Source organism: Topomyia yanbarensis, chromosome 2 (genome assembly GCF_030247195.1).
Source record: "Topomyia yanbarensis strain Yona2022 chromosome 2, ASM3024719v1, whole genome shotgun sequence".
NCBI lineage: Eukaryota > Metazoa > Arthropoda > Insecta > Diptera > Culicidae > Topomyia > Topomyia yanbarensis.
The window spans coordinates 54,074,358-54,090,034 of record NC_080671.1 but is presented as its reverse complement, the minus strand read 5'-3'; the positions used below and the strand labels follow the sequence as shown (position 1 = coordinate 54,090,034).

The 15,677-nt window shown below is 37.2% G+C and overlaps 1 protein-coding gene across 9 annotated transcripts in view; it reads left to right on the top strand.

Annotated features, from left to right (window-relative positions):
• Window positions 1–15,677, top strand: part of LOC131685098 (aryl hydrocarbon receptor nuclear translocator homolog) — a 567,322-nt gene that overhangs the window by 390,763 nt on the left and 160,882 nt on the right. For all 9 annotated transcript variants that reach the window (XM_058968545.1, XM_058968544.1, XM_058968539.1 and 6 more), the window contains exon 4: window positions 10,091–10,251. In XM_058968545.1, the coding sequence (XP_058824528.1) occupies window positions 10,091–10,251 (161 nt within the window). The remainder of the gene's footprint in view (window positions 1–10,090; window positions 10,252–15,677) is intronic.

The following is a 15,677-nucleotide window of genomic DNA, read 5'->3' as shown; positions in this document are numbered from 1 at the left end:
TCCTGTTTAACATTTAGGATATCCTGGTCTTACAAAAAATCTACTTATTGGAAGTAGGTTGTAATGAAAAGCCCCAGGTACAGAACGCTTGGCAAACCAGATATTTCTTAGCGATCTTCGACAATTTTATATACATGGAAATGACTAACATTCGGCCCTTCCGGTTTGCTGTATAAAATTTCTGCCCAGGAGACCGTCTACCTGGATGTAGGTTTCGTCGTCCGTTACCACGCAATCGAACTTCGTTAAGGGGTTACACTACTGTAGAACACGCAAAAATGGACATATTTCGGGATTTTTCCTTGACGCAATGAAGAGATGAATCGAGATCTTGTTAATTGGGATTTATAAAATAAGTAAGGAATCACAAAAAATAACTTTTTCAAATTATTTCAATACAAGATGGCGGAAGTCTATCTCCCATAGTTTTTGACCTAGAGCCAAAAACTAATGTTTTTCTGATTCCTTATAACAATAGGAAGCGATGCACGCATTTTTTCGATATTTTGATTTTTCACAAAATAATGTACTTTTGATGAGTGGAAAAATGTCATGAAATCGACACAAAATTGCTTATTTAAAAAAAATTAAGCAATAAAAAACTAAAATCCTGCGTACGTCGCTGGAGAAAGCAATTTCTAATATACTGTGAAAATTTCAAAACGTTCAAAAATCATTTGTTCAAGTTCTATTTCCGGGTAGCTCAAAAATATGGTTTCGAGAAAAAGGGGTAAAGTTTTCAGTACACTTAGGGTATACATAAGAGGCGTTGTGGCAGAATTGAAAATTTGAACATTTATATATTGTTTTCATCTTCCACGAATAGTTTATGGAAACCATTGGCTATAGTCACTGTGACTTCCGAAATTTGAGTATTTCCCGATCCAGGCTTTCTTGCTGTCGACATACGTTCCCCGAACACTTTTATGACTTAGTGATAAATGATTTTGGCACTTAACGATCTCGCTAATCCGGCGGGCGATTTAGTGCAAATTTTCGCGATGCACGAGCGAAATTTTGATGTGTTGCTCCTCCTGTTTGAGCGCCATTTTGAAAAATAAAGAATAAATCTCAAAATTAAAATGAAGGCTTTATTCTACACGCACACATACAAAATGAGGGGTATGCATGTTTGTGAAATGGACGATTGAACGAAATTTGTCAAATACAGGTGGAATTTGCTTGTTTTTTGGGACTTGAACCTTCAAGGTCATTTGCCCGTAAATCGAATTAGGTAGAAATCATTAAAATGTTTGGTTAACTTGTTTTGCATTAAGCACTTCAATATTCTTGGAACTAAATTAGACTGGACATTTATGGACAATCAGTAATGTAAATAATACAAACAAAAAATCATACCCGCGCCGCTCCGCTCCACCGTGTACGTGTAACTTATAGATACATCAATGTCTCGTTGCTTCCAACAGCGAGTGTAATGCGTGAATCACAAATAAATTTCGCCCATTACGGGTGATCACAATCGTGATTGACTTTACGTAGACCTTCAGTGTGCGAGGCGAAACAGTTGATCATGGCGAAAATGGAACTTGTTCTTACAGAAGTTTAACGCATACAGCTACATCATACGATACAAGTAGTACTAATAAGTTCCATTCCTTTGCCTTCGTAGAGAAGAACAATTTGCATCACGACGCTGAATATGAAAAGGTTAAAATCAAGATCTCCGTTTATATGGACAAGGATCCGTCGGAAATTCGCATACACGATCTGGGCACTAGCACGGATTGTATTAAAAGATTCATGTCACAAAGTATGGACCTGTTACTTCTTACATGACTTACTTGAGGGAAGATTAGCTCATGGTTTTAATTACATCCAAAGAATGCTATGCACCTTTCCTGGGCAGACGCCCGCGTTCTAGTTCTGTAACTCTACGAAACTCTACGGTAAACCATGCGCCGAAACAACTAAAGAAATTTAATCTTCTACAATCAACACTAACAAACAAACCTTCGACATCTGACATCTGCACAGACAGCCAAAAAACAAATGCCGTACTAACAATATTCCACGGTATCCCCAAACATAGCTAACATACCTAGGGAAGTAATAAATATAAAAAGAAGTTGTCTGTACCAGAGCCACTCTAAAACACAAAAATACACCAAATGTCTAACAGCGAAAATCAAAGCTGCTCCAGCGACGACGACATAGACGCAAACACGAGCAAGGGGGAAGGCAGACAGAACGATCAGTAAGCAGCAGAGGGCGAACCTGGCCATTGCTCACCTCCGAGAATGATTAATTAAAAGATTAATTTAATTTAATTAATTAATTAATAATTAATTAATGCAAGGTGCGGAAAGCAGTGAACTCAGGATAGACGACAGCAATAATATTCGATTATATTTGTTTCTTTCATGAATTGTATATCAATTGTACATCATTCATAAAACGGGTCTCCACTATATCAATATCAATCGATGGTAGCAAGTTCGTATATTTAGCACAGCTCGTGGATCATGCGTCTCCACCATTCTCCATTTTCTAGTGTGACATCGTGTATTGAACGCAGAATTCTACTCTCAAACATACCGTACACTCCACAGTCTGCTTCCTTCAACGCCAACATCCAGAGAAACAGGGAGTATCAGCAATTTGAATGGAGCAAGTTTTGTGTTTTTGGCTACGGTAGTTTATATGACTATGCAAACCGTAAAAAGTCATATTCGTAACTGCAATACTTGTTTTTACCTCATACTGTACCCCAATAATTTCCCCTTGGATGGCTCGGACTACCTTGCTCTCTTTCAGTAACCATGTACTTTATCTTCTCAAAATTTGTAGTGGATCCGATTGTCTCTTCCACTAGTCTGTGATCGACGCTTTGTCGTTCGTTTTTTGAAAGTTCGGTGGTTCTCCGGCTGCTTTGAAGCTTGATTTTGATCCATTCAGCAGCGTATGAATCACCTTAATAAGATCATCGGAAATACACTCAAGTTTTTTTTACGCGGTTTTTTTTTGCGCGGTATTTTTTTACGCGGTTTTTTTTACGCGGATTTTGAAATTTACGCGGTTTTCATTTACGTGGATTTTGAAATTTACGCGGTTTTCATTTACGCGGATTTTGAAATTTACGCGGTTTTCATTTACGCGGTTTTTGAAATTTACGCGGTTTTCATTTACGCGGATTTTGGAATTTACGCGGTATCCATCAATGAGGTTCCCTTTATCGCGGATTCTTAAATTTAAGTGGTCTTCATTTACGCGGATTTTGAAATTTACGCGGTTTTCATTTACGCGGATTTTGAAATTTACGCGGTTTTCATTTACGCGGATTTTGAAATTTACGCGGTTTTCATTTACGCGGATTTTGAAATTTACGCGGTTTTCATTTACGCGGATTTTGAAATTTACGCGGTTTTCATTTACGCGGTTTTCATTTACGCGGCTCGTATCCCCCGCGTAAAAAAAAACCTGAGTGTATGCAATTTTCATTTTCAAAAGTATAATTTGTGGAAAAACTCTTTATGTGTCTAAGGTACAAAACCTAATTATATAAGCCCAGGGGTTTGCGTTTCAATTTCATCTCCACAGATTCTAACACTTGACGGAAGTCCAACATTTTAAACACTGCTCGGAAGGCTATTTCATGCATTATTTTCTACAGTTCAATTGGTTTCACTGAACCATACGTCGCCTTGAAATCAAAAATAAGAGGATAATTCCAAAAGTTCCCGGGATTTATCCAGAATTTGTCGCAGACTGAACATCCAGTCTGTTGCTGATCGTCTTTCTCAAAGCCGGCTTTGGTATTAACCGATAAAGGATTTAACCAAAAGGCGTTCCTAATAGGCTGTATTGGGGTTCGTTATGCCTCGATAACTTTTACCCTCCATTTTGTGACTCTTTTTGTAGATAAGGTGCCCAGGCATATACCATTCAGCCAATGCGAAGGCAATTTTTTCACATAGATCCTTCCAGTCACGCAGTGGATTGCTTCGTATAGCCGGTCACTCTTGACTTTTAGAAATTCGGTTGAAATTCTGTCCTTCCCGACTTTTTTTTACAGTTTTTTAGCCCTCAAAATTGACTTTTGCACTCCATTAAGCGTGAGTATGTCCACAGCTTGTCCATCATATTACATTCCTCATTCTGATCGTTTCTTCTCTACTCGTTTGTCCGTTCAATAGTAACTCAAAATGGTCCTTCCACCTCGTGCCCACGTTTCTTATGCCGATTAGACTTTTCTTTACGACGGCGGCGCTGCACAGTGGAGCAAAACATGCTTTTGAGGAACTTAATTGGATAGAGCTAAAAGTATTCATATTTGCGCATATACATGTTCTACAATGTTTGTGTGTGATAACAGTGCCACCTTTTGGCGATATTCCTTTTTTAAGAAATTGATCATACTAGGGTCTAGAAAATCTAACTTTTAAACAAAATGCGCATGAGTGTCTTCGAGAAGGTTGTAGAAGAGAACATTTCCTTGAATTCACTAGCTGTCCAATTGTCCTTTACATTGAGAATTGGCTGCGAAGCCTGTTGAAACAGAAGGTCAAGCTGCGCCAAATGACGTAGTATCGAGGCTTTTCTTTGCTTTTTTACATTAAAGTTTTCGTGTACTTTCACATAATATGTTCGGCAATGTTGTCAGACAGATGCGAACAACTATTTATTTCTTTTTTTTTGCAATATTCAGATTTCTCTATAGAGCTTATTTTTTCGCGAAATTGATAGTTTTTATGTCACTGAACTTACGAATTAAAAATATCACAGACTGATTTCGTTGATGACACCTCTGATGTCAGAGACGATCAGAGCGCAATTCCAAAACACTCCTATAGAAAAGATAGAAATGGTGACCTTGAGTCGATTCCAATTGATTCTTTCCTCCCTTTTCTTCGTGATGCCTGTACATCGCTCTCATTGTATTTCACAACAAAACAAAAAAGAACGAAAGACTGTCACATACTGAAGACATGAAATCTATATCTATAAGTCAATACATGAAACCTATGTATTGACTTATAGATTCAACCAGTCACACCATTTTAGTCGCTTCGGTGATTGCCTTTCGATGTTTATTGGTTGTCCCGCCGTACTCAAACTGACATGCACCTTAATTGGAAACCATAGCAAGCGACTAAAATGTGACTACTGGTTACAACATTGAATTAATTATATTTCATTGACCAATATGTGATTTGGCAGCAATTGACATCCGATTGAACGAAAGCACCAAATCACTACTGTTAGTCCTATTGTTATTGTGTACGTTTTTTTCGTATAAGCAAAATTAGTAATAGTAATGTATATATTTCGTGGGTTAATGAATATTATATTGTTTTAAAGTTATGAGTATTTTAACTTTTGAAGTTTATAAAATGGAATAAATAACAGTTAAATAAAACAAGTTTGTTTTTGTTATATAAGCTATGTATTCTTATTATACGAAAAATTATTTTTTTAAGCTGGATCAAATTTTCTTCTCTTATTTTTTAATATGTTAAATATTGAAAAGATTTGTAAAAAAATTAGAGTGGATCTCAAAATCCTTTGCGAGATATTACAATTTTTAAGCAGTAAAAAGGAACTTTTACTCTTAACGCCCAGTGATAGGCTATTTATAATTGAAATATCTCGTAAAGTACTTCGAACTCCATTCTGAATCTTCTCAATATAATTAAAAAATGTTTCCAAAAAATAGCTGAGCTTCGAAATTTTTTATTTGTTCTTACGTTCACAGAATACGGGTTATTCCACGCAAAATTTACAACCAAAATTTTAATTCCTCCCAATTTTTTTCCTTCCGTTCTATAGCTAAAAATAATTGGCCTGTATTTTTTTAATTTCGCTGAATATGACGTATTTTTTGAGCTATGAGTTCTTGAATTGTACAAAATTAAACATTTACAATCACTGATAATTTGGAAACTATTCGATGTTTGCAAAAAATATTACATAATAAAAGTTTCGTTTTCGCATAATCTCACTAAAAAAGATTTGTAATAGTTGTTTTTGCTATTTATGTTCTGTATTCTGCAAATGTTAGAAGCAATTTAATTTTTTTTTAAAGTTGTGCCAAAAATAATTGTTCAATTTTTTTTAAAACATGTATAATTATATTGAGAAGATTGTGTAAACATTTCAGACTGGATTTCAAAGTACTTCACAAGATATTTTAATTATATTTGGCTTATTACAGGGCATTTGGCGTAAAATTGTCTTGTTTTAATGTTATAATTGTAATATCTCTCATAGTATTTTGAGGTCCACTCCAAAATTTTTAACATGATTAAAAAAGCCAAAAAAAAATTTGGACTAACTTTAAAGAAATTCTATTGGCTTATATTATTGGCAGAATACATAAATTATTTTTTTGCCGGTAAGCTCATGCGAAAACTTTTTAAAGACTTTTTTGGTGATATCTTCACGAGGAAAACAAATAGAAATGGTAAGCTGAACGATAGCAATTATGTGAAAGAAATATCCACCCAGAGGCAGGATTCGAACCTTCAACCTTTGGGACTCCGGCCCAATGCACAAACCTTTATGCTACCCCTAGCCGATGATGGTGTCCCAGGAAGAACACATGATTATCGCATATTGTCTCAGTAATGCGACAAAGCTAAAGGCTATTTGGTATATAGATTCAAAGAGCTGCTCATGTTTGAAAGAAGAATCAAACCATATGTTTAAATAAACCGGGTAAACTACCAGATCAACAGTTTGCTTGCGAACTTATTTGGTATGCACATTCAAAGAATTGCACTTGTTTGATAGAAGCAAGCAACCCCTAAGTTTGAGTAAACCGTGCAAACGAGTGGATTGCCAGTTTACTTGCGAGGGCTGTTTGGTAGACCAATTCAAAGAACTGCTCATGTTTGAAAGAAAGAATCGACTCTTATGTTTGTGGCAAACAGCTGTTGATGTCGATGCCGCGAACGAATGTTATTCCACGGACGACGGTGTGATCTTTTGCTCTCAGCCGACAGCAACTGGAAAATCACAGCAGACCACGATGATGATGACGATGATGATGATGTGCTTAAGGGGTTATATACCTTTTTATTTTTCAAAAAATTGAATTTTTTTATTACATTATCTGAAAGTAAAACTCCTTGAGAATGTATTCCCAATTTTTTATAGAGATCCGAGAAATAGATTGAAAGTTACAGTGCTTCCAAGCGCGCTTCGTCGTCTACCAAGAGCAGTGGTAATTTAAATATTTTAACACGATTTTCTCGAAATGTCGTTTCTCTAAAAATCGATTTTTCGTGATTACGTTTGCTGAAAAACTACACAACTAATTTTCTTCAATTTTTTTTTTCAATTGATCGTAACTAATTTTTCTCGTACCTTAAAGATTTCTTTTTTTGGCATATAGGGTGATGAGCCTATTTTCACCATACTAAGCAAGGTGTCTCAATAAATCGGTAATTTCTTGCCTTACAATCAACGGAATGCGTAAAAATTGACATCAACCGCTTTGCTTTGTTGTTAAGAACCAATATAACAACAAAAATGCGTTGAAAACAGTACAATTCTCGTGTTTGAGCACAATGAAAACTCGAATCGAATGCCCCTATTGTTGCGCTACCATTTGACTTAATACGTTGAACAAAGATGGCAGACACTGCTCTAACCAACGGCTTCAAATGGGTAGGGTGATAATAGAAACATGGCGCAAATAGGCTCATCACCCTACTTTTGGTTTTTAGATAAAAATTTTTTAATACAATTTTTAGAGATTAAAACAGTGATTTTTTAGGAATGCAGGAAAAAAATATGATTTATTCATCTTTGGAATTTTAGTAATTTATCGTGATCAATCGTGATCACCGCAAACTTCTTGAATTTAAAAGGGTTTCAGGGAAAAACTCATAACTCCGCCAATTGTCAATATATTTTTACAAACTTATGCTTGTTTATTTCACTGAAAAATGTACTACCAAAATACTATAAGTTTGATGTAATGAAATTATTGCTTTATGCCTTTACGTAAATTCAAACTTTCTTGACATTTTTCTCTCAAAAAGATATGTAACCCCTTAATACCCAGACTCTGCGATGAGAACTTGTTGGAATTGTAACAATTGAAAATGGTCTTCTAAGCATAGGGTTACCTCCCGTTGCATTTGATTTTATGCTATGTTTGAGTGAATGCGGTATTCGGGTTAATAACATTCGAACGAGTTGTCTATTCGGATTTATGGCATTCGGGTAAATGGTCCATTCGGGTAAATGGTTTTCGGGCGAACGTTATTCGGGTAAATGATTTTTGAGCGAATGACATGCCGGTGAATGTTATAGAACCGCATAAGTATTGCACACAAATTCCATTTTGCCAAACGATCATTGTGCCAAATGACCATTATACCAAATGACCATTATGCCAAATCAACATTAATGCCTACACTGCTTTTTCATGATCCAAACAAGCTTGTCCCCAAGAGTCAGTTAAATAAAAGATAATGATACAACGCATGATAATATTGATGAACAAAAAAAAAAATTTCCCCACAAAACCAGCAGCGCGACACCCAACAATCACCGACACATTAGTTCGATGTTAAAATGTGCGAACATCATAATTTGCGCAAACTCTCGCCGGCCTAACCTAAACCGAGCTGTGGCCATGCGCAACCAGCCAGCCATCCAGCCAGTGATTGTTCTGTAAACATAATGACCATAAATTGAACTTAATTTCCTAACCGTAACTTCGTCTCGACATACCTATAAATATCCTGCCCTCTCTCTCTGGGTTGTGTTATCCAGGGGGAAGAAATTGAGATGGGTTCAAAAGGGCGTCCCCCCGTTGGCTCCATTACGGACCCACCGGCACAACGGGGGAAATTGAATCTAAAGTGATTCGTTGGGTCTGGGGGCTTTTTGCCCGAGCACCTGATGATGGAATGGAAAAGGGTTCCAGTGCCCCGTAAGGGCTGTGTGTGTGGGGCAAGAGCCCGAAATGAATCATAAATATAGAGGAATTCATAATCGTAAAAAATAAGAGGGAAAACTGCAAGCGCAAGGGTAAAGGAACCTTCTAGCTTGATTCAGCTCGGCGGAAGAAGGAAAAAGCAACGTTCTGTATGTGGGAAAATAAAGCACAGAAATGACGTAATCTCGCGCAGAAAGTGGTTCGAAAGAGAAGGGTTGGGGGCGTGGGCAACCGATATCAAAAAGACCGCAGTGTATCGTAATAATAATAACAATTATTATTATTGTTATTTTACTTTATTTTTTATTGCGGAACGATTTGAAAAGAAGCGCGCGCGCGGAGAAGCGAACCGAGATAGTAGATAAAATAAAGCTGGGAAAGGATTGATTTCGCATAAAAAAATACATGAATGTGCAGAACGAGAGCCGTCATCGATATTGTCTCATGGAAGCATTTTTCCGTTTTCCGTTTCTTGACAAAGGGGTTGCCTTTGGCGGGAAAACGATTTCGCAATCGAAACAATCAAAACGGAGAATTTACAATCGACCCGACCATATGCACACACGCCAGGAAGTATCCATTGTGCCTTCGCGGGAGCTGTTTGCGCTTGATGCTTGCGGTTGGTACATATGAAGTACAAAAAAAACGACTTCGTTTCACTATCGGAAAGGTGTGACACGCAATCGAATAAAATTATTGAGTTATGCAGGTTAATTAGGGAGCGAATTGTGTGGTACAGGCCGTAGGACGATGAATTGCCCAGAGCGACCAGTTTTGCGCAATTGATTGTCTGTCGAATTGTGGGGCGTTGAGCAGTTCAAGGCATTCCAGTTGAGGCAGCTTCCTTTGGGGAATTTCCTTCGATGATTGAGGGTTATTAAATGCTTTTATAAAACAATGAAACTATGTAGTTGAAACGTGTTCAAAATCATTAATTGTTGCAAGGGTTTTGTAAGCCGTGGAACTGCGCTTTTACGATACAATTGAATCTTCAGTTTTGCTCAATTTTAATTCTGATAAACAATTACAAATATAATTATTTTTCAACTCAAAACACCCTCCATACTAGCACTATCCCACTTAAACAAAATATTTACAAAACAAAAAACAATCGCACATTGCACCCCCAGCACTTACTGTTTTGTAACGCAGGTCATATTTTATTATCCCCTTTTGCAGTAGAGAAAACCACTGCGAGATCGAGCGGCGGAGGCGAAACAAAATGACCGCCTACATCACGGAACTGTCGGACATGGTCCCAACCTGTAGTGCCCTGGCCCGGAAGCCGGACAAGCTGACGATTCTGCGGATGGCGGTGGCGCACATGAAGGCGTTAAGAGGTAAGTGTTGTTTGTGATTTTTTTCTTTGTCTGTGTCCTTAATTCATGCGGCGCAAATCTGCTCTTGCTCGGTCGGACCTTCTCGGAGCTCAAACCACCGAGCGAATAATAATAATCAACGCCATAATTGTGACGACCGCGCGCAGTCATAAACAGACCCCGCGTCATCCTGATGGTGTAGAGTGACAATTTTTAACGACTTTGACAGTCTTTTGACGCCGGCATCCGAAAGAATTATGATAATCTGGTTAAAGTTTATTTACGCTTCGGTATGATGGTTTTTTTTTCGCGTTCCTAGAGATGCTAGAGGGATGCCGGAGAAAAAAGTAATTTCTCCGGAAAATGAAAAAACAAAAGTTTTTGCGTGTTTTTACCCTCTATTTCATGGCTGGAAGAGAATGGTGAAAAGCGGGGGATCATAAAACTAGACAAGTTTGATGACAGAGACAGAAATCTGTGCATCTAATCTAAATCCCGGTTGGACGGTAATAAAACTGGTTGATGCAATCAAATTTCTTTGTGCCTGCATCACATAATGTATTTGTATGTATATAAGTAGCAGTTTTATGGCCGGATTAAGCAATACGATTACAGATTCGTAAATCTCAAGATACCGTTTAGAGTTATTGCGATAGTGCGGAGCTGTAACTGACGACTGTCCTGATTTCTTGTCAGATAGTTTTGATTCCCTGGGATTTCCTTGTAGAGTCGTGACAACCGAATCTACCACAGTGGCAGTTGGAAGCTTTGCTCAGCATAAGTCTCCGAGAAGATAAATTAATTCTAGTTTTACTTAAAAGATGATATGGATTCTTCAAGCCAGGCCCGTATCCACCCGAGTAACAACTGAAGTTTTAAAGACCGCTACATGTGCTTTCTCAGTAAATACTTGTATTTGTTTTGTAAATGATTTTTTGGTGGTATTCAACTGAAAAAACTGATCGAAATGGTAAGTTAAAAAAAATTGAGAAAATTCCTCGCGGAGACAGGATTCGAACCTGCAACCCTTGGGACTCCAACCAAATGGACAAACCCTTATGCTATCCCTGGGCTATGATGACGTCCCAGGAAGAATACATGATTACCGCATTGTCTCTAGAGTAATATCACAAACAACCGCTGCCACCAGCTAGATACCAAGGACGGGGTGTTTGTTATCGTCTGATGTCTGATATTTGTTCATTATCCATCGTACTACGGTGGATGATGAAGCTAATGGAGACTGTCGATTTCTGGTCTGTAACCAGTTAATAGAGATATGCGATAATCATGTGTTTTTCCTGGGACGTCATCATAGTGCCGTGAAAGTATAATAGTTTGTGCATTAGGCCAGAGTCCCAAGGGTTGCAGGTTCGAATCCTGCCTCCAGGAGGGAATTTTTTGTCAGATAATTGCTTTCGTATAACTCATCTGTTTTCGTCGTTTGATATCGCCAAAAAAGACTTAAGTAAGGTATTAGCACTTAAGAAAAAAAAAACCCAAAAAATGAATTAATTATATTATAAATGGCTATAGAACTGCCATAAAATTATAGTTGATTCGAGGACATAATTTTATTTCGAGAAGGGCATAGAAATTCATTGAATAAATGAACTGATAGTCACCGAAAACTGAACGACATTTTCAAAGGTTAATAGTGAATCGATTCCAAAACAAAGTAATTAGATTGGGGGGGTGGGCGTAGCGTATTGGTAAATCGATTGCCTTGTACGCAGCGCACCTGGGTTCGAGTCCCGACCCCGCACATATGGTTAGAAATTTTTCATAAGAGATTTTTCTAACCCGAAGAGGCGAATGACCTTAAGGTTAAAACCTCTATAATCAAAAAAAAGTAATTAGATGGATATTTAAGAGTTTAAAGTCAACTGATTAGGCCAATCCCTAATGTCGTTAGATAATGCCAGATGTTCTAGACTACCTGTTTGCAAGGTGACACCAAATCGGGTTGAGCGGAAAAGTGTCGAAGCCAAAAACCTGTCCCACAAAACTCTACCCGAAGTTGCCCCTTTAAATCTTGTTGTATCGTTATGGATGACGAAACTTAGGACAACTCCCTGGACAGGAATATGTTTAGCCTTGGCTGGATTTACCGTCTAAGAATAGATACAAGAGAAAGGGATATCAACATTTGACCAGAATTTTCTGATCTGGCGGACGATTTATGGATGTGGTGAAACAGTTAAACTTTTTTGTTAGCCTAACCTGGCGTCTTGCCACTATTAACAGTTCTGTAACATGACGGGAATTTGAGCTTAATCAACTTCATGATTTTTAAAATTTAAAAATAAAACTACATAAAGGCTGAGCCGATAATTTCACCGATATGCGAGCATAACATGAAGTGTGGTGAATCGTTACACTACTTTTTCTTAAAACCTCGGAAAACGAACGAGAAAACTCGAATTTCCATAAGGCACAAAGGTGTGAAATACACAGATAGGAAAACTAGAAGTGGCACGGTCATTATAAACAGGCTTAAAATCCTAAAAGACTAATCTTTAGTCTTCTGCTGGCAGGAGTCGAGCTTAGACAGTGTTACTACGAATCACTCAAGTCTACCAACATGTCTCCCGGCAAAGACAGATTTGTTCCTCTTTACCATGAGAACCTCATGATAGTACACCTGGATAAGTTAGAATCACAATCTTCTCAAATCGGGACGAACGCCAGCAGAGATATGCTAAAACGCGCATCCGGAAACTCTACTCTACACGTCGTTGATGATGAGGCATACGTCACAGCGGATTTTAAGCAGTTGGTCGAACAAGATTATTTGAAGTGCTAGGATAAGTTGGCTGTGGGTGACCGTTTTAAATGGAAGAAACTGTCGAAATTCGCTTCGAAGTACCTGATTTGGCAGGCCATATGTACTCGTGGTAAACGTAGTAAACCAGCACCATAAACGCTGAGATTTATAAAAATGAATCCCTCTAAAGGTAGATTTTGCTGTTATTAAGACTGCACGAACGTTGGGGCCAAATGGGTCTAAAACCGTTGTTTTAGATCCATTTGGCTCCTTTTCTACTAAATTAGTTATTGGAGATGCGTTTCGAGTTCCTCTCATCAGAATCCGACACTAACTTAGTGACAGAACTAAGCTAGTGCCTGATTGACGCTAGCTCCAAAAAATGAAAACACATTTTTTGTTTCTGATCAAAGCCCTAGTCCTGCGTGATGTCCCGCAAGAAAAGGGAAACTCGAAACGCCTCTCCAATAACTAATTTATTTATAGGTTTTGTGCTCTTTACGCGCAAATGCCATTTACAACATTTTTTCTTAAAACTAGTCTTTTACCTAAATTTTCTTCAATAAGGAGAAATATAGCATAGTTGCTTCCACTACTCTAAAATCGTGCAAGAGTGGTATGCGGCTAGATCTGTGAATTTTGTGCAGATTATATCATTGAACTAACGAATAGAAAATTTTGTAGACTAGCCATTATATGAACTATAGCTTTTTAGCCTTTAAAGTGTCTTATAAAACCGTTAGGGCTTGATTTGATTAGATTTGATTCGGACATATTTGACAATTTTTTTTTTCAGAATTGGACATTTGCGTGGTGCTCAATATATAAATTTCAATGATTGAATCTGCTAAAGGAAACCGCCAAGTACTTGAAATTGTTCGAATGAAGACCGTTCACACCGAAAAAGCACTAAGACGTTGGAAACAAAATTCTGGGGTCGATGATACTTCCCCACCAAGCTTCTCAAAGTTGTTGGTTTACAATCCTTAAAGACACATACAATATGATTCAGCTCATATGAAGCAATCGTGTCCTTAGCGTAATGGCAGTTGGCTAAATTTGGCCAGGACAATGTTTTAGTTGCATTTTAATTCGAAAAGGCAACAATCGATTTTTGAAACACTGCTGTTCATAAATTTTTCCGGTATCCATTGTTACGAATGTCTGAAATTTCAGACTACAAGAACATATAGCTTGCCAGATAAGATACTTTTCAAAAAATTCTGCTTTGTATTTGCGTTTTAGTTGTTCAGGAGCATCAATTTGACTAGTTGCAGTGTAAAATTCGGGTCCAAAAAGTACTTAAATTTTTCGAAGCAGTATGTTTTATAGCGAATTTGTGATTTACTAAACATTTGTGAAAGATAGCTTTTCTACATACTGACTCAGACGACGCCATCTTGAAAACTGAAAGCTCTTGTCCAAACAATGCTTACCATTTGCAGTTTTACATGTATTGGTCAAAAATAAAAAAAAAATAATCGAATTTACCAGTAGTTTGGCTAAGTAATATTCTTACAACTGGGCCCAGATTTAGCTGTGAACTGTCTTTGTGTAGAACTTTTGATGATTTTGTATGCGTGAATATAATTAAAAATAGTTTAATTCCGAAATTGTTGAAGATAGCAAAACAAAGAAATGCTCATATTTTCCATTATGCGTTGTACTCTATCAGAAAAAAAATTATGCATAACAGTGATCATGAAAGCATGTATTGTTACTTCAAAATGTACGTAAAACTTGTTAAATAGTTCAATAGACTCATTAACAAATTGACACGAAACTATAAATATGGTTGAGCATAATCATTTCAGCATCATTCGCTTCCGACATATGGACGAGAACACATCGTGTCACTATGGCTCGTTCTTCTCTTTTGCAAAGGAGACTTGCTTAATCTGTCTTCAAATTGATAAAATTTTACCCATTCATGTCAAACTTTTACAATATTGGTGAATTTGTGAGCCACTTTCAGTTCCTTTTGGCTGCTTAATTTGCTATCATATGATTTACATGCCATCGAGTAGTCGTATCAAGCTCGCAGATATTTATCGCACATTACCCGATTCTAGGATGGACGCGTTTTTACCTTGGAATTTTTCGTCGTAACCCTAAACTTATTCTATTCTATATTCTTATATAAATAGTATTATTCAGATCTGGAACTATTGAACACTTTCGATGCTGTTGAGATCTGAAATGATCACTATACTTTTTAAGTGTTGATTAATTTCAAAACTGGGAGCGAGGAAAATTTTAGAATGCATTTTATTAAACAAATTCTCAAAAAAATTGTTTTTTTGAATAAAAATAATTTGCTCCTTATTATAAAGGTTTTAAACTTATTGTCATTCACATATTATTCGAGTTAGAATCATATCTTCAAAAAAAATTAACCCGATGTGCATGGTTGGGAATCGAACTCAAGTGAGCTCCGTACAAGGCAATCGATTTAGCAACTACGCTATGCACGCCCATATAACTCTTGTTTTTTCACACCTTCAAAAAAAAGTCATGTTCGGCCTCTTCGGAAAGCTATAATTTTGTAACGCACCAAAGTCGTACGAATTGCGAAGACTTTAAAAAATAAGGCTTTATACGAAGAGCTTTCAAAAATGTCGCTTTAATTGAACCGACATCAGAGCATCGGAGTGCAATCTCGAACGATCTTATATTGAAA